This window comes from Drosophila eugracilis, unplaced genomic scaffold, assembly GCF_018153835.1.
Source record: "Drosophila eugracilis isolate 14026-0451.02 unplaced genomic scaffold, ASM1815383v1 contig_393, whole genome shotgun sequence".
In the NCBI taxonomy this organism is placed as follows: Eukaryota; Metazoa; Arthropoda; class Insecta; order Diptera; family Drosophilidae; genus Drosophila; species Drosophila eugracilis.
In genome coordinates, this window is record NW_024573253.1 from 89,733 (window position 1) to 107,275 (window position 17,543).

Here is a 17,543-nt window from a genome sequence, read left to right on the forward strand (position 1 = left end):
CTAAAATCAAACATCTTTTGGATGCTCTCTTCTGGCATGCCAAAGTTGACATAGTCGTCTTATGGCCCACTCGCCCACTGTTGAGTTCTGATTTACGTCTGTACCGCCATATATCAGTTCGATTCCAATGCGGTAGTAGTCAAGTCAGAGTACTTTGTTGACTTGCACTTCCTTTTCACTTTGCTATTTGTTATTTTTGCTATTTTTGTTATTTCTGTATTGGCCATAGCAGAGAGGAAAAAATCAACCTGTTACGAGCTATACGCCCCTTAATTGTTTTAGGTTTTTTTTTATGGCTTTTTTTAATAACTAATAAGCTGGTGGCTTGGGCAAGATCAAGGTGAAGCTCTGGTGAGGCGTAACAAGTCGGCTTTTAAATACAAAAAGCCAAGTTTGTGATGAGGTTTTAATGAATGAAATCATTTGGGTTCTTTGGTTAACAAATATGTTATTCTAAATTCCATTTTAAAATTGTATAATTATTATGTAAATGAAGTAAAATAAATAATTTTGAATTTTTTAAATGAATTTATTTTTGGTTATTTTTACATTTTTAATTAGTTTCTATTAATATTCGACAAAACATAATTATTATTCATTTTTTGTTATTAAACTTTGCCTCCCATTTTCGCCCCTTTTGCGGAAATTCATGTATAAAACTTGTTAATAATAAATTAATAAAAAAAAATGGGTAAAAAAACACTGGAAAATCATGTTAACATGCTGAGGCAATTTCTGTTGTTTATGTTTATGTAAATCGTATAAGGCCGGGCTCGTATGTAAACAGCATGATAGATGTGCGAATTGTGTGCTTTAACAATTCACACAGCAAGTTATCTCTTCGTCAGGTTTTCAGTTTTTATTTTCAGCAAATATTTCACAAAAGTAGTGAGTGACCTTGCCAAAAGCAGAGAAAAAAAAACTTAGCAAATAACCTGGAACATGGAGAGATGTGATGTAATATCTAATGTTGTGATGTTCTCTTTTTTCATTACAGATAAAACTCAAAAAGGTCTTGGGCCTGACTGTGTGCAGCAATGCCGCCTTGGATGTGTCCCCAGTCAGCGGCCTGCTGGCCTATCCAGCTGGGTAAGTTTTTGTATATCTGAAAAAAAAGGAATATTACATTTCCAGCTGCGTTGTGGAAAAGGAAACCATCACAACCTACAACTCATTTCCTTTTTGGTTCAGAAAAAAAAATAGAATTCAATTTGGATAAATTTCATGCTTAAAGTTTGCTGCCAACTCAAAAAAAAAAAGAAGAAACCAAATAAAAAATTGCAATGAAAATGGTTGATTTAATTGTTGATATTTTGGTTTAAAAGGAAATCAAAGTTAATTCGGAAGGTTAATTTATTTAATTTATTTGATCCTCTGAAATCTGCATTTAAATCCCGCTGCCGCTGTCGCTGCCTGTAAACATTTCAATTATAGTAAATTAAGCCGAGGAAACTCTACTAATTATGTGCATTAACAAAAAGGGCATATTTACGCTTCCATTGCGATGCAAAAGTTTTTTCCTTGGCTCACACATGTATGCATAGAACCATTTGCAAGCATGAATAAATAGGAAAAGCTGAGGGAGATTTTTATGTTCAGACCTAAAGAGAGATTTAAATGCTCTTTAGATAATGTAAATTAAGTCTCTGTTTTATTCTTAAATTATTTTATAATATTTAACAAGGTTTTCTGTTTAGTTTTTGGGCTATAAGATACTTTCTCCATCATTTTATAGCATGAAAAACCAAACTTACCACATAGTTTAGCATATACTCTTCAGCAGAGTATAGCCCTAAGTGAAAGATGTGGGCGTGATGCGCTCATTAACCGAGCAACAGTAGCTACAACAGAAATAAAACCAAAGAGCGCAGCTTAATAATAAGCCAGGCGGGCAGGCAGTTAGCTTCTGGCATAAGAGGGTTAAACGGAGGCAGGAAAAGGTTGAAGGTGGCAGGGTGGAAGGACAAAAAAAAAAGAGAACGGAACCCAGCCGAGGCAGGACCCACATCCTTGGGCATTTTTAATGTGTAAACCAACTTTTAACCCAGTCTGACTTGGTCAAGGACATCTTTAAGTGATGGTCGGGGCCAGCAGATAAATACCATTGACTAGAAGGACTTTTAAACATTGTAAGAATGGTGGCCAAAAAAGGCTAATATGGGAAATATTTGTTATAACAATTATTAGTTTTTTCTTTAAAAAAGGGAAGATTTGCTTGTTATTTTTTCTCATTTTCAAGTTTAAATAAGTAAAATGTTTTATTTTATTGCTGATTTAAAATGTTATATAAACTATAAAGTGTTGCCAGGTGACGAGCGCACGTATAAGCTAAATTTGTGAAAAAATTAAGCTAGAACAAGATAAAATTTAAAAAAAAATATGCTAAAAAACAAGCTACACCCAAATGTGGGTGGCAGTAGTCATTGGGGCCTATTTTTATGATTAAGTCCTTAAATTTTCATTGAAAGGGAGGGCTGCTTCCTGCTCCTGTGTCTTGCAACATTTTGCAGGAAAACTTATTTTCTGAGATTGTGCAATTGAGCCAATTCTAGCACGTGCTTCTTTGTTGCCACTTGATGCCTTGTTTCAAAGATTTTTGCTGAAATTGTTGACTTACAATAGGAGCAATAAGCTCTTGTATCATCTCCTGTCAGTTTGCGTAACCACGCCTTGAACTCACTACTTTGGACTTTCGGCATTTTACCACTCTCTTTATTAAAGTTCACAACTCCAAGTGATTGCTTGCAACACTTTAGCCAACATATCGATCTTCGATGGCACTATCGATTAGAAATATATTCACGATCATATGAAACGCACATAACCATCGGCAAAAAAAGAAAAAGCTCCGATATTTTCATGCCATAAAGCATATTTTTCTTACGAAGCAACGCGTTAATAAGCTAGAATATGCTAGATGACTTTTAAAATAAGCTATATTTCAAGCTATAAGCTAGATCGGGAGTTTTCAAGCTTTTCCAGTTCAAAATATGCTAGAACTAGCTTAAATTAAGCTAAACTGGCAACACTGAAACTATGTTATAGTCATCTTTGAAGTTTCTATCAAAACCAGTTATGGATGAGTTATACTTATGATTAAATTATTTTAAAATAAAACGCTATATTTTACTTAGCTTACTAATTAGTTTGGCATTTAATCACCAACTATCAGTAAATAAACAAAATACTTCTTGCCAGCAGCTGCTACTAATGTCACGAATTAATCATACATTTTATTTATTATTAAATTGTTTAAAAATAAACTTTGCTTAGGCTTAATCTTTCAACAACAAAAGCAGTCTTAGAAAGTTGTTTTTTTTAAACTACTAAATTAATAACTTAACTTAAATCATCTCCCTTTCAGCTGCACCGTGGTGCTGTTCAACGCGAAGCGCCAGACACAGGCCTATTTGGTCAATACCTCCCGCAAAGCATTCACTTCCGTGGCATTTTCGCGATGTGGTCGCTATGTGGCCACCGGCGAATGTGGCATCAATCCGGCCATCAAAGTTTGGGAGCTGGAAACTCCAAACGGAAGTCTGGAGCACTGCAGCGGCGGCAGTGTTGTTGCCGAGTTTGTGGACCATAAATACGCCGTCACCTGTGTGGTGAGTTCACTGATATATTTTTTTTTTTTAACTTCCTTTATTAATTGGTATTTATTTTTAATCCAACAGGCCTTTTCGCCCACTGGCAAGTACCTGGTTTCGGTGGGCTCCCAGCACGACATGATTGTCAATGTGTTCGATTGGCGGGCCAATCTCAAGATGGCCTCGAATAAAATCAGCTCCAAGGTAGCTGCAGTGTGTTTCGCCGAGGATGGCAGCTATTTTGTCACAGTGGGCAATCGACATGTCAAATACTGGTATCTGGAGGGAGGAAGAAAGGTGAGTTCTGATAATTATAATGATGACAAAAAGTAAGAAAAAGCAGTAGAAACATTCTTACATGCTTAAGGTTAATGAAAACGTTCATGAAACATTCCTAAAAAAATCTTAAAACTGTATAAATTTTAGATAAATCGTAATGGTATACGATAGTAGAGAAATGTAATGATATGCACTCTGCTGCTTTGAATATTTTATAAACCACTTTATGCTGAAGGTCAAGAGCTAATGATTTATGTCCTTTTGCAGTACAAGGATCCCATACCCCTGATGGGACGCAGCGCCATTCTGGGTGATTTGCGGGACAACGACTTCTGTGCGGTGGCATGTGGCAAGGGTATATGTGCGGAGAGCACGTATGCTATTACGCGACAAGGACATTTGGTGGAGTTCAGTTCCCGTCGTCTCTTGGACAAGTGGGTGCAGTGCCGCACCACCAATGCCAATTGTATCTGCGTGAATGAGAGATTCATCCTTGTGGGCTGTGCGGAGTCCATCATTCGGATCTTTAATGCGGCCACGTTGGAGTACGTGACCACGCTGCCTAGAACTCACTATTTGGGTGTGGATGTGGCCCAGGGCATTCAGATCAATCACATTATGTCGGTGCCACAGCAGGCAAAGTTCCCAGACTGCATTGCCATGGTTTTCGATGAACAGCGCTGCAAGGTAGTATCTATGAAATAAAATTTATAACTTTCCAACTTATATTTATTTGATTCCTTCCAGGTAAGCTGCGTTTACAACGATCACTCGTTATATATCTGGGATTTGCGCGACATTTCACGCGTGGGAAAGTCACACTCGTTCCTTTACCACTCCACCTGCATCTGGGGCGTGGAGACAGTGCCATACAATGTCGAGCGGGAACCATCACAAACTCTGCCGGAGGAGTGCTTTGTCACCTGCTCATCGGACGACACCATCCGCGTTTGGGGATTGGATGGTTGCACTAACAACGATATCTACCGAAGAAATATCTACTCAAAGGAACTGCTAAAGATTGTCTATAGCGATGACGAACTGCAGTTTATTAAGGATCCGGGATCTTCGCTTTTTGATAAAGCAGGATCATCATCTTACGATGGCAGGAATGGTGTGCGTTGCATCAAAATCAGTCCAGAACTCCAGCACTTGGCCAGTGGCGATCGGTGCGGCAATATACGTGTCTATAATCTGGTCAATCTGCGCCTGCTCACCACCATTGAAGCCCATGAATCAGAGGTGCTGTGTTTGGAATATTCTAATGAGCGGATCGAACGAAAAGTTACTAGCCAGTGCCAGTAGAGATCGGCTAATCCATGTTTTCGATGTGGCCCAGAATTATCTGTTGCTGCAGACACTGGACGATCACAGCTCCTCGATCACCTCCATAAAGTTTGTCGGTGCGGGACTCAACTTCCAGATGATCAGTTGCGGAGCCGATAAATCTATTATGTTTAGAAGTTTTCAGGTGAGTTTTCTAGATCTTTCTATAAGTTGTTTAAACGACTAAACCTTCATTTTTATTTTAGGGTAACATCTTTATGAGGGGTACCAACACCTCTGGCAAAACAACGCTGTACGATATGGAAGTAGACTCGAATTCCAAGCACATCTTGACAGCCTGCCAGGACCGTAATGTGCGGGTTTATGGAACACAGAATGCCAAGCAAACGAAAACCTTTAAGGGTTCCCATTCAGATGAGGGAAGTCTGATTAAGCTAAGCCTCGATCCCAGTGGTATCTATGTAGCCACATCGTGTACTGATAAAACGCTGGCTGTATATGATTACTACTCCAGTGAGTGCATGGCGAGGATGTATGGTCATAGCGAGCTGGTAACTGGCCTGAAGTTCACCAACGATTGCAGGCACTTAATCTCGGCCAGCGGTGATGGTTGTATTTTTATCTGGCAAGTGCCTCACGATATGATAGTTACCATGCAGGCGAGGATGTCACAGCAACGTCTCAGATCTGGTCATGCTCCATTACCACGTCCCTTGTCTTCGATTTCGCCACCGGATGGTATAGTCCTGGAATCACCAACCAGTGAAATAGAGCAACCACAATTGCAGCCCAAGTTTGGTGTGGCCGAGAGATTCTCGGATGTGGGTCAACTGCCGCAGTGGGCTATGCGAAAAGCAGCAGCGGATTCGGATAGTGGGGCCTTGTCCATACCCACGCCCAGCGGTGGATCCACTAATGTACCTGCCATGCATGCCGCTTCATCGATGGGTAATCTAAGCTCATCGCCGAGTCAACAGATGCCTGGATTTACAACCCGAGCTAGGGGAAGATGGGCCCAAAGGAGCACTCAATTGGAAACCGCCGATGACCTGCGTTCTAACTCTGAAAGTCCTTTGGGAACTGTTTCGTCTGTAGGTGGTCACAGTGGTGTTAATGTCCAGACCTCTGATTACAATAGCGCCTCTTCCAAGGACATTACCTACAATCAAACCTACTTGAGCGAGGACTCTTCAATCGATTCTGGAATGGAGACGCGAAGGGGCGAACTCAAGTTCATTGGCAGCAGCAACAATGGAACGGTGGTCACAGTGTCCTCCGTTTCATCGATGGCTGTATCTGCCTCCAATGGTGCCATGTCAACCGGCTCTGGAGCTGGACAACAGCGTCTCCAGTTGCCGGATAAGCGGTTAAAGCCGGGTCTACGATTTGATACTCACAGCCATGATCATGATGGAGATGTGGAGGATATCTCGGATGGAGAGAGAACTAGTTCCGATCATGGAATGTTCTACAACAACCTGGCGCCCAGCACGCCAACGTTAGTATAGGGAAAATTTATCAACGTATAAAATAAAATCTATTAATGCGTACTTCTTGCAGAGATTTCAAGGTGACGGCCATGAACGAGGATGAGCTGCGCAAATCGGTGCGCCGTCAGAAGTTCGAAAAATCCGGCCTTCAGCTTACCCCATCGGCGCTTAGCGGAAATGGAAGTTCGCATACGGCAAGCACAGGAACCGGAACTGGAACCTCTGACACCGAAGATGAAGGCTCAACGCCCAGTGCCGAAAATGCAGAGCGTTCTCTGGCCTCCACACTGGGCGGTAGCTCGGAAAATTTGCCACAAAGCAGCGGCAATAGTTTCTTGCATGCCGCTTTGCCAGAAGGACCGGGTGCAACCACGCCCATGGAAAGGGGAGGCAGCAGTAAGATATTTGTTTTTGATAGTACTATCCTTAAAGATTAAAATGTTTTTTTTCCTGTCACCAGGTCGCCGCAGTATCAGCGCCAAGCACAATACGGAAAATGGGAAAAGCGTGGCGGCACCACCCACAATCACCAAATCGTATACGAGCACCAAAAAGGAGGAGCTGCTGCAGGTCATCAACAAGGTCAAGCAGCAGCTGGAGAATGTAAGTGTTTTCCTTGGAGGTCAGGAATGACCTTCTATTTATAGAGAATTTCAGTATTTAAGTATGCCCTTCAGTGCAGAAGTTGCTGTTTTACGGGTTTTCCATTTTCTTTCCACTTTTATTTGCCCATTTAATTTGTGTTTCTCTTTTGTTGTTCTTCTGTATTTTTATATGTGTCCCATTATTTGTTTTTGGTGTCTGGTGTCTGTCCTTCAACCTCCAACCTCCCACCCCAAAAACACATGCACCCAAAAAATATAAAATTATATTCCTGCCCGATTTTGTGTGTTTAGGGTACGCGTAAAAATGGCAACACAAGGTTGAATGCTATAGCTGAGGTGAGCCGATTTAAGTTGGATTCTAAAGACTGTTTTTGCTTCCTCTAATGATGCTTCAGATTTTTATAAATATATATATTTGTATATATATTCCATAATCCTTAACAACTAACGGGAGAATGATTTCACGCACTGCATTTTATTATGGAAAAACGACACAATTTGCTTACAAAATAACATAATAGGACAGATATTTAAATACAAATATTAATATTTTACACAGATAAATTAAACCAAACATCTTACCTATCTTAATTAAAAACATTAAAATAAAAAGAAAAAAATTATTTTTGCATCGGCCGGGAATCGAACCCGGGCCGCCCGCGTGGCAGGCGAGCATTCTACCACTGAACCACCGATGCTCCATGTATTAACCCAAACCAACTTCTTTTAACATCCAGCTGTTTCTAAAAATAGCCCAAAACTAGCGACTAAGCAAGAAACTTGCTTTGTCAGATAAGCCGAGTGGGTTGAAGATGTGCTATGCCCCTCTCACTCTTTCACTTCATATCACACCGCTCAAGCAATTTGAGGAACCAGAAAACCACTCACACCACTAACTCAATCCGCAAACTTCACTCAAATAACAGATGTTAAGCTAACTTTAATTTTTTTATTTTTGTTTAATTAAAAATCATTTACTCTGGTGAAAAGCTGTTTATTTACCCATTTCCACTGTTCCCCTTTCTTTTACTTACTAATAAGTAATGTTTAATATAATAATATTTTCCCCTATTAATAATTTATATTTCTGACCCACAGGTCGGCCATAGACCCCTTCGGGGAAGCCATAGCATATCGGACCTAAGTCTGGCTGCCAATTTGGATGGCTCGAGGAATGCGGGCGGAGGACCAGGACGTTATACAAAGCCAGGTAAGTGATTGGGAAATAGGGAACCCCGAGTTAAACCTAATTAAATCCCCTCCAAGTTGGAAAGTAGGCTAATATAACCAAAAAACTCTCTCTCCCGTTGTTTGCTCTCTCTCTCTCTCTCTGTCTATATCTTTTTAATATTGCTCTCCTTTTTGCGATCTCTGTGGTAAAAATAATGTAAAACCAATATTAAACTTAAATACTATGCCCCTTAAACGATATTTTGACTAACCCCATTAGTTGCTTCCCATGACACTTCGCAGTCTATTAGTTCCCCAATCAGAACAACTGCTGCTTCTCCGATTAACCAGCAGCCACATCAACAGCCAGTTCATCAGCAATATCAAATAGCAAAGGAGCAACAGCATCATCAGACCCAGCCGCAACATCAGCCATACGCTCCTCCTGCTTCCCAGCAATTCTTCAATTGCGCTGCCCCAAAGTCCAAGTTGCAACAGAACTTCCAGACGATGCGACAGGTTCAGCAGCATTATCCTCCGTACCCGCATCACGTGGGTGTGCATCAGATACATCCACCTCCTGGGGTACCATTTGGTGGTTCTGCAGCAGGATCTGCAATGCGTTCCCATAACCATCAGCAACATCATCAACAGCAGCAGCAGCAGCAGCAACAACAACAGAGAGCCAAAAGAAATCCAGCTGGGAATAATAGACGTACTCCTAGTATCTTAAAACACTACAAGTCCTGTCCAGTCTCTCCAGTCCACGAAGAGGTTGAGTGGTCTGCTGAAGGAAACGAAAGAGGAGCTCTACTTGGTGAACCCAAAAGGCACTCCGTTTATGCAGATGATGCCAGAACTATTTTGGATATGATCCATGCTGATACCGAGAAGATGATTGATGAGATAACACGGAAATACGGAGATCTGGATGAGCCCAGTATTCCAGCTTCTTATTCGATGCCAGCGAATTTGAGAAACTTGGGTGGTTTGGGTTCCACTGGTGACTCCACACCAACAGGCAGAACTACGCAGTATTATGTTTACAGAGAATTCTATCAATGCGAGAGGAAGGTATCCCTTTCGGATATCTTGCAACCTGAACAATTTGCGGCCACTCAGAGGAGATTAGATGAGGCTAGATTCCTGGAGACGCAACGCCATTCAAGTGCCAGTTTCTTCCTTACCGGACAACAAAGTCAGGAGTCACTGTCTCTGCTTTCCGATGGCGATGGTCCCGGAAGCTATTGCAACAGTTTGGAGAGCGTTCTATCGGACGAAAGTGATTGCCAGAGTGCTCCTCTGGATTACCCTCAAGCTCAGGTGGCTGTTCTTCAACAGCGTCATGCTGGCATCCGTAATTTTATCATCCACGGCCCAGTGTCTAAGTCCTACGGGAATAGCCCGAATGCCTATGGCAGCTTCGATTACTATATGCGACAACAGCATTCTACGACAACGGATAGCTTCGATGTCACAGGCTACAATCTGCAGCCATTGAAACCACTGCCCAGTTCGAAGACATATCCCAGAATTGCCCAGGTTCAGGCCTCGGAAAATATACCCACACTACGATCAAAGAACAAGCAATATAACTCAGGTGTTAACAAGTCTTTAAGCACGGATTTCGCTCAACAGCGACTGCAAAGGAACTCGAATCCCATGCAATCAGGTGACAATCTCTTTGTGAGGAAACCATTGAAACCCAAGCCACCAGTACCGGCAAAACCCCAGAATCTTATAAGCACTTTGAGCCACATGGAGAAACAGCAAAAGCAGCATAAGTCTCAGTCCAGAACTGCCAGTGTAGTCCAGCAATTTGAGCATAATTTGCAAAAATTCGAAAAGGAAAAGCAAAGGGAAAGGGATCAGCAAAGGAGGCCAGCGATGAGGAGTTCAGTGAGTTCAGGAGCTCTAGCTGGAGGCTCTGCAACCCAGAGTTGTCTGAAGAAAGTCTCTCGTTTCGACACCAGCGAAAGCAGTCGAAGAGCCACCAGTGTTAGGCAAAGAAATAGACCAAAAATCTCAGTACGCTTCAATACAGTCTCCCAGATTAAGTATACGCCCAGTGCCAAAAGGGAAAGACAGGCCAGAGAAGAAGAACCGCCAGAAATGGAAGTGGGCAGCCTGCCTAGCGACTATGGTGAACGGAGTTTCGAAATGTATTTCGCTGAGAACGGAAATGCTCCGGAAAATTTGGAAAATATGCAGAGCCTTAAGCTTTACACAAAACCGCAACTTCAAGCGGTTGTCGATGAGATCCAGCAAGAGCGGGAAAAGTACAGGAAAAACTTAGATAATGCAGGGAAAATCAGTGGAAAAAGCGGTTGTGGAAAGGGAAAGGGTGGAGGCGGCTCCACCAGCCATCAGTGCCAGAATATAGCCAAAAAGATTGATATCATCGAGAAGTTAATTGCCATGGAGGAGAACAAAATGGAGCAAATACGCTTGGCCACCGAATCGCGTTTGAGGCCCTTTAATTGCAATGCCAAGGAAAAGGGTTATGTGAAAAGTTTGACCATGAACTTTGACATGCTGGCCAGGGGAGAGGAGCTAACAGAAGATGAGGAGCTGGCCTCCAAAGATGCCTCAGATCTTTGTGCCTATGCCAGGAATATCCGAAGAAATTGCAGTTTGCCAGATGTCCTGGAGAGCACCGATATTACTGGCATCTACAATAGCCAGGGTGTCGAATTGGCCAAAGAAGTGATAGCCGATGATGAGGAAGAAAGTCCAGAAAATCCTGACATTACCGCTAATAACGCTGATCATGGACAAGTCATTGGACAGACTGTTGTTTTGAGGATGGATCCAGGTTTGATCCCCATTTCCGCCTTGGTTGTTGTGCCTCTTGAGTTTTCCGCCACCTTCATTTGTGCACCCAAAGTTTATTAATCGTTTTTTAGTTCCCCTTTTTGACCACCACCCACCATATATCTCGATATCCTAGCACTATAAATATAATTCTATAACCGCATGATGACCCAAACCGAAACTAATCTCTGACCCACTTTTCAGGCAATCCCAAAACGCTCAATCCCATGCCCATCGAGGAATCCTCCATACGCCGAGCCTGTTCGTTGAGCGATCTCCACATGGGCAACTTTGGCAAGCGTAAGCAACCTCGATATTAGTTAATTTATAATGTTATAAAGACATCTAACGGTTTTATTTTGTGTTTCTTTTACAGCTGGCAAGTCCAATGGCACACCACAGAAGCCGCAGGTCCAGCACCGAAATGGAAATGTCTCGCGATCGGCTAGCAAGAGGAACAGTTTGCAGGGCAAAACTGGTTTGGGTGCCTCGAGTAACTCCATGAATGTCCTCAATCAGGGGGTGAGTATACTGATTACTTAAGGATCATAAACAAACTTATTTTATAAAATAAAATCTTGACATTTAGAGCGACTCGGAACCAGAGGACAGCAATAGATTACGCAGTGCCAGCAATGGACAAGGGCGCAGCAACGGACCCATTGGTATATAGCTTTCAGATTTGTCTTTAATTTAGGAAATATAAAGATCTCTTACTTAACTTGCAGCTGCGAGTCGCCAGTACAGCAACAAGATCAACAATGTCAACAATAATCGTAGAAAGACGCCAAACTTTAGCAGTGGTGAGTAAATTTTAAAATATTTTTATTAAGTCCGAACTAATAAAGTATTTTCACCCAATAGCCACACCCATGCAGGATGACTCCAGCTCCGAGGAGACGCCCAATAGCGCTGTAAACAACAAACCCATTGTGCCACCAAGACCAAGGAACTTGGCCTTTGATCACAAGAGCAAACTAATGATCAACAATACGGGCAGTCCTGGAGTTAATGCCAAACAGAGAAGCGGAGTGACTTCCACAGAGGATTTCGAGGGCGCAGATCGTAAGAGTTATATTGGAATAAATATATTGAATGTGATTTTAATTTTTATATTTTCTTCCAGCTGAAGCCCAAGTACACAATGTGATTAATAAACTTTATACAACCACACAGGCAGCTATGCAGCTGCATGCGAATCTAAAGAATTCGCTGCTGCTGAAGGAACTGGAGAATGCCCTGATCATGTCCAGAAATATGTTAAGCAGCATCACCAATCGGTATGATTGATTTTGAGAATAATACAGCATAATAATACAGATTAACTAACATTCCAATTTTTATTTCAGACAAGCGGATAAAAGCAACAACGGAGTCGGAGTGAGCGGGGGATTGGGAGTAGGTGGTTTAAACCACGATCAGCTGAGCGGAGCTGACAACGGAGACTATCTAATGATGGTCAACAACTGTGCCGATCTTTTGAGCAATTTACGCACGAAGCACAAACCCGATGACTGTGAGAATAACTCCTAGTGTGTAGAGCTTAGGCTAGACTAAATGACTAAACGAAGTGCAGAGGAACTGCGTGACGGACTAACCAATACCTATTTATTTAACTGAACACACACACACACACAGGCGAATGGCAAACAAATCAAGCAACAAACCAATCAACCAACCACTAATTTGTAATTAACAACCATTCACCTTTGATAGAAATTTATGTTTGTTAATGTTAGATCAAGTTGCTTAGCCGCTAAGTTTTCTGTTTCGTTTTTTGTGCGCGTGAGCATTTCTTTTAACAAATAATTTATATATATCTATGTATGTCAACCGATTGCGTTTAGCTTGAATTCAATTCTGTAAATGTTAAGTTTAATAAGCCGTTTTTTGTACTTGTTAAGTGTTATTTGAGTTTAAGGCAATAATGATGCGGAATTTTTTGGATTGTCGAAGTGGTCGAGATAGCAAGTTGTTACAAAGTGCGCTTAGCCCATGCCTTCTATTCTGTTTGATTTATATTCCCAACCCTTTTTTTTTTTTTTTTATATTTGCGAATGTTTGTGAATCAGTCAAGAAAATGTAAAAGACAAAAACTACAAGAAATGTGTGTCAAATTTGAATGTTCCGAAATTTCAATTTATATCCATATAATACTATGTATGCCTACTCACATTATACTTATATCTCTAGAAGGGCCACAAATGATTATTGGATTATGTGAAGAATCAAAGTTATTTGAGATATTTGATCAGAGCTAAGATGCAAATCGATTTCCAAAACACACACTTTGTTCTGTAATTATGCTGTATTAGTTAATTATTCGATTGTATTTACAACAATTATAACACTACCTATAAATATACATATTATACTTAGATATGAACTTGAATTAGTCCTAAAATTTACTTTACAATAATTTACAACTAAACGAAATGTATTAAAATTAACTTCAAATAGGAGAAACCAACACTTACGATTAATTATGCTATCTAAACTCAGAACTAAACTAAAAACAAAACAAACAAAAAAACAACAACTAATTCAAAGCGAAAATAATACATAATGCATAATTTTTAAAAACATTAAAACTAAGTTTTTTTCTTTACTTCCGTTTGCTGTTAACAACAAGAAATCGTCAAGCCATTCTGTTAACAACTAAAACCCGAGACCCCATGGACTTAAACTTACTTTTCAATCAGGCAGCTAAGATTTTGGGGTCTCAGAATTCTAATACCCAAGAGATCTGTCCATATGCTACTGTCATATGGTACAAGGATTCCGAAAAACATTCAGAACCAAATAATATCCTCATATAAGTAATTGATTAACAAAACTAACAGGCAGGAATTGTGTATTGTGTAACATTTAAGAAATTGATTGAAAGCCGAATAATAAAACATAATTCAACGTTTTACCGGACAAAAGTAAAGTTTCGAGGAGTCAATTACAGAGCGTTTAAAATTACCTTGGCAATCAGGGTTTATTAAAGCCATCAACGAGATGACCGCCCAGCAGGTGATGTAATCGCCCGACATGTGGGATACAACACCACCCAAAAAATAATACTTTGGGCTTTAAGAGTGAACCACTTATAAAGACAAATGTAAAATAAAAAAAGGTTTTCCTTTTAGGAATAAAAAGCACATGTCTTCATAAAGTTTTCTGCTTTTGTCAAGATTTTTATATTTTACCCTAGAACTCCCGACATTCAACCAAGGTCCACCCTAAAGTTAGACCCACCCATCAGTCGACTTCACAATGTGAGCAGGCAATGGTTGTTCAATTCGGCGCTGACCCACGGCTAAGGGATGGCCATTGATACTTTTGGCAGCCGTCGGGCTTCAATTAACGTGTGTCAATATTGAGCTAGGCCAACAACCGGCAGTTCCTGTGAACTTTGGGGGTGGTGGTGATGGTGGAGATGATGGAGAAGAAAAGTTCCTTTCCCACTCGATAACCCAATAAAACTGAATGGCCATGGTTCGATGATATGGACTCACCCCGTAAGCTAACACTCTCCCTCCTTTTACCGGCCCAGTCTCGTTTGGTCTCTTTCTGGCATTTATGCTTTATGCATAATTTATGGCAGCGTCCAATCATAAAGCGGGTGAAAAAAGTTGAGCATGAAAATGTTCCCAATAAATGCCAGACACGCCCTTGCCCTGAGCCCCCCCTCCCTTTTCGAGGTCCCATTATCACCTGGATGGGTATAGGAAGAAAAAAAAACAAAAATTAAAAGAGCAAAAGGGAAGAGTTTTAAAACATATTTAATACGCAAAGAAAGAAAATATTAAATCAAAAATATAAGTACATCCTCGGATAGTATCCCTAGTAGGACACATCACAGTCGGTGGAAGTGTAGAAAAATGTCGATCCGCAAGCGCTGCTACCATAGGCCCGGACATGATTGTATCTCCGTGCCACAAGGATCATATAAAACAGGATCAAGATTAGGAATGCAAAACACGCTGCCAGAAGGTAACCTGACCGACATTTGGTTTGAGATTTGATGGTTCCTGATCGCATACTTCGGACATGATCAAGCCTCATTTTGTGGCCACAATCACAGCAACGCACCTTGTTCAGAATTTGCACCATTTCCTGTTGACGCATCATCCTGTATTTGCCAAAAGTTTGGCATAGGCCATTGAGCAGCTCCTGTACTTCGCACATTTTCTTTATATTTTCGAAATTAGATTGTTAATATCTCACTGAGAGTTGACTATAGAAAATACAAGCTAAATTATACTCTGGCATAAGACTCAGAGATCAAAGAATCGAAAGCCAATGAATACAACTTTTAGGGCAAATGAAATGAATGAAGTGTAGTGACGTCCTCTATGGGTCAACACATTTATTATGTATGATTTAAAGTATTTTGATATGCCAAATGCATTTAGATAGTGTCTGTTTATATGGTTAAAATAATGATAAGCTTCCTCCTCCGTGATGATATATGACTATAACCGACTGTGGCAGCCAAGATGTATTCCTAAACATACTAATCTCGAATGATATTGCTCCCCAAACATGGCATTAGTCATATATACCAGTGTTTGAACAAGAAGCTAGGCCACACATGGTAAAAACCAATTTAATTTCTGTTTTTAATATAAATTTTAATCTGTCTTGGATTCAGATTATTGGTATGTATACTCTTATAATGTGAATCCTAGTGATAAATAACCTTTATGCTTAAGAATCGGCAAACATAATGGGCATACCACTCATCTATCTAGTGTTCCTAAAGAATCACAGCCATATTTATTGTTATCTTTTGGATGTCAATCAACTTTTTAGATCTTAGCTTTAGCCATCTTTAAGATCTTTAACTGATGCAAAAATATTTGAAATTCTGAGTGATCGAAACCAAAATGAAATCTCTTTTTACAAACGTTTTCAATGTTGTTTTTAATATCAAATTTTCTTCCATAATTTTCACAATTTAATAAATTTTTATTTGACTTTAATTTTGAGACAGAAACCATTATTCATCTATAAGACCACAAAGTTGTAGAATGAACCAAAATAGGTATATGATGTCATGGAATAAGGACATAGCCCCTAAAATAAAATCTGATTCATCGTATTGATTTTTGTGAATTCTTCCGCCTACAATCATTTGAAGGTCAACCACTATATAAATGGAATAGGCAATAACGCCGAAGGCTAAATAAACAATTTTAAAAGTTCTAAAAAATATTGCTAAAATGCCCAAAACCACCAAAGTTATGCTTATTATAAAAATCAATACGAAGCAGGAGGTGAAATCGCAGGGAGCGAACCATGCAAAGAGGCATAGGAATACGACTAGGCCAGCGCATATTCCGAAGGCCATTATAACCTGCAATAAGAAAGACGATTTAATAGTATTATATATCATTAATAACTTGCTTACTAAACGGGGATGATAACGAACAGCAAGGCAGATAACCAAAATGGCATGGCAAAACACGTAAATGGCCAACAATACCCATTTAAGAACTGGCACTCGGAAGAGATTCCGACAGCAACACATCATATAATGCATTATCATTATGATAAGGATAGCGGGCAAACTCAAAAACCAGAACCTTTGAAAAAAGTGCCTTAAAGGCTTTAGCATTACACAAGTCGTCATTGCCAGTGTTGTTATCGCCAAATTGACCTGCATTAGGGCCATAGATTAAAGAGGCTATAATATGTATAGGTATCAGCTCAGCACACTCACGGCCACTATGAGAAGGACCTTGGTAACAAATCTCCGACGGACGGCAGGATCTGCAAACGTGCTGTCATCCTCAAACCTCCTGTTCCTTGGCCTGCAGCACGCCATTTTATCGAGTCCTCAAAAGCGCGGTTATGAAAGTGGAATTATGTGTAGGTTTATTTTTGATCAATTTGATTGAAAATTCTCTGAAACATAGTTTATATTTGTCATCTTTGTTTAAGCTGGCTATTTTCCATCAAGAGGACATACTAATTCTCATCTATAAGCCTCGAAAGTCCCTTAAAAGATTGAGCTTGTCCAATATTTCCCTGAACTTCTCAAAATCCTTTTCCTTTAGAATTTCTAGACTTTCCACCATCATCTTTTCTAGCCAAAAAAACCGTCCGAAGCAGACCAAACTAACGTAGGGACTAATTAATGAAATGTAGGCGCACCCCAGCCAGCAGCTTTTCACGTAATGAGCGACGCCTCGCTGGCCGCCAATGTGAAAATGCGGCATGTAAAATCTCGGAATCTGGCGGCGCATTCGTGACTCTTCAGGCAGCAAAAACCTGCGGGGCGTTTTTGTGCTCAGGTGTGAATAAGCGTGCAAGAA

General features: G+C 40.4%; 3 protein-coding genes and 1 non-coding gene across 4 annotated transcripts in view; 1 reads left to right on the top strand and 3 right to left on the bottom strand.

The window, feature by feature from the left end:
• The window catches only part of LOC108111665, a 36,641-nt gene extending 22,489 nt beyond the window's left edge, over positions 1-14,152 (top strand). Inside the window, 19 exon segments of the mRNA XM_017221200.2 lie at positions 998-1,089; positions 3,365-3,608; positions 3,678-3,887; positions 4,137-4,556; positions 4,617-5,150; positions 5,152-5,340; positions 5,402-6,654; positions 6,717-7,042; positions 7,107-7,249; positions 7,543-7,587; positions 8,350-8,461; positions 8,702-11,236; positions 11,440-11,535; positions 11,612-11,757; positions 11,825-11,900; positions 11,964-12,038; positions 12,100-12,300; positions 12,362-12,515; positions 12,585-14,152. Of these exon segments, the coding sequence (XP_017076689.1) occupies positions 998-1,089; positions 3,365-3,608; positions 3,678-3,887; positions 4,137-4,556; positions 4,617-5,150; positions 5,152-5,340; positions 5,402-6,654; positions 6,717-7,042; positions 7,107-7,249; positions 7,543-7,587; positions 8,350-8,461; positions 8,702-11,236; positions 11,440-11,535; positions 11,612-11,757; positions 11,825-11,900; positions 11,964-12,038; positions 12,100-12,300; positions 12,362-12,515; positions 12,585-12,768 (7,035 nt within the window). The 3' untranslated portion in view covers positions 12,769-14,152.
• On the bottom strand, positions 7,879-7,949 carry Trnag-gcc. Its single transcript has one exon. It is a non-coding gene; the product is annotated as a tRNA-Gly (tRNA).
• Positions 14,153-14,911: 759 nt separating the features above from the next.
• Positions 14,912-15,483, bottom strand: LOC108111727. The gene has a single exon (XM_041818845.1). It carries the CDS (start codon positions 15,409-15,411, stop codon positions 15,067-15,069), a length of 345 nt encoding a protein of 114 aa, XP_041674779.1. The 5' UTR covers positions 15,412-15,483; the 3' UTR covers positions 14,912-15,066.
• Positions 15,484-16,187: 704 nt separating this feature from the next.
• Positions 16,188-17,242, bottom strand: LOC108111536 (protein lifeguard 3). Its single transcript, XM_017221062.2, has 3 exons — positions 16,949-17,242; positions 16,637-16,885; positions 16,188-16,582 (listed from the first exon to the last, which is right to left on the bottom strand). Exons 1-3 carry the CDS (start codon positions 17,051-17,053, stop codon positions 16,226-16,228), a joined length of 711 nt encoding a protein of 236 aa, XP_017076551.2. The 5' UTR covers positions 17,054-17,242; the 3' UTR covers positions 16,188-16,225.
• Between the last annotated feature and the right edge of the window lie 301 nt (positions 17,243-17,543).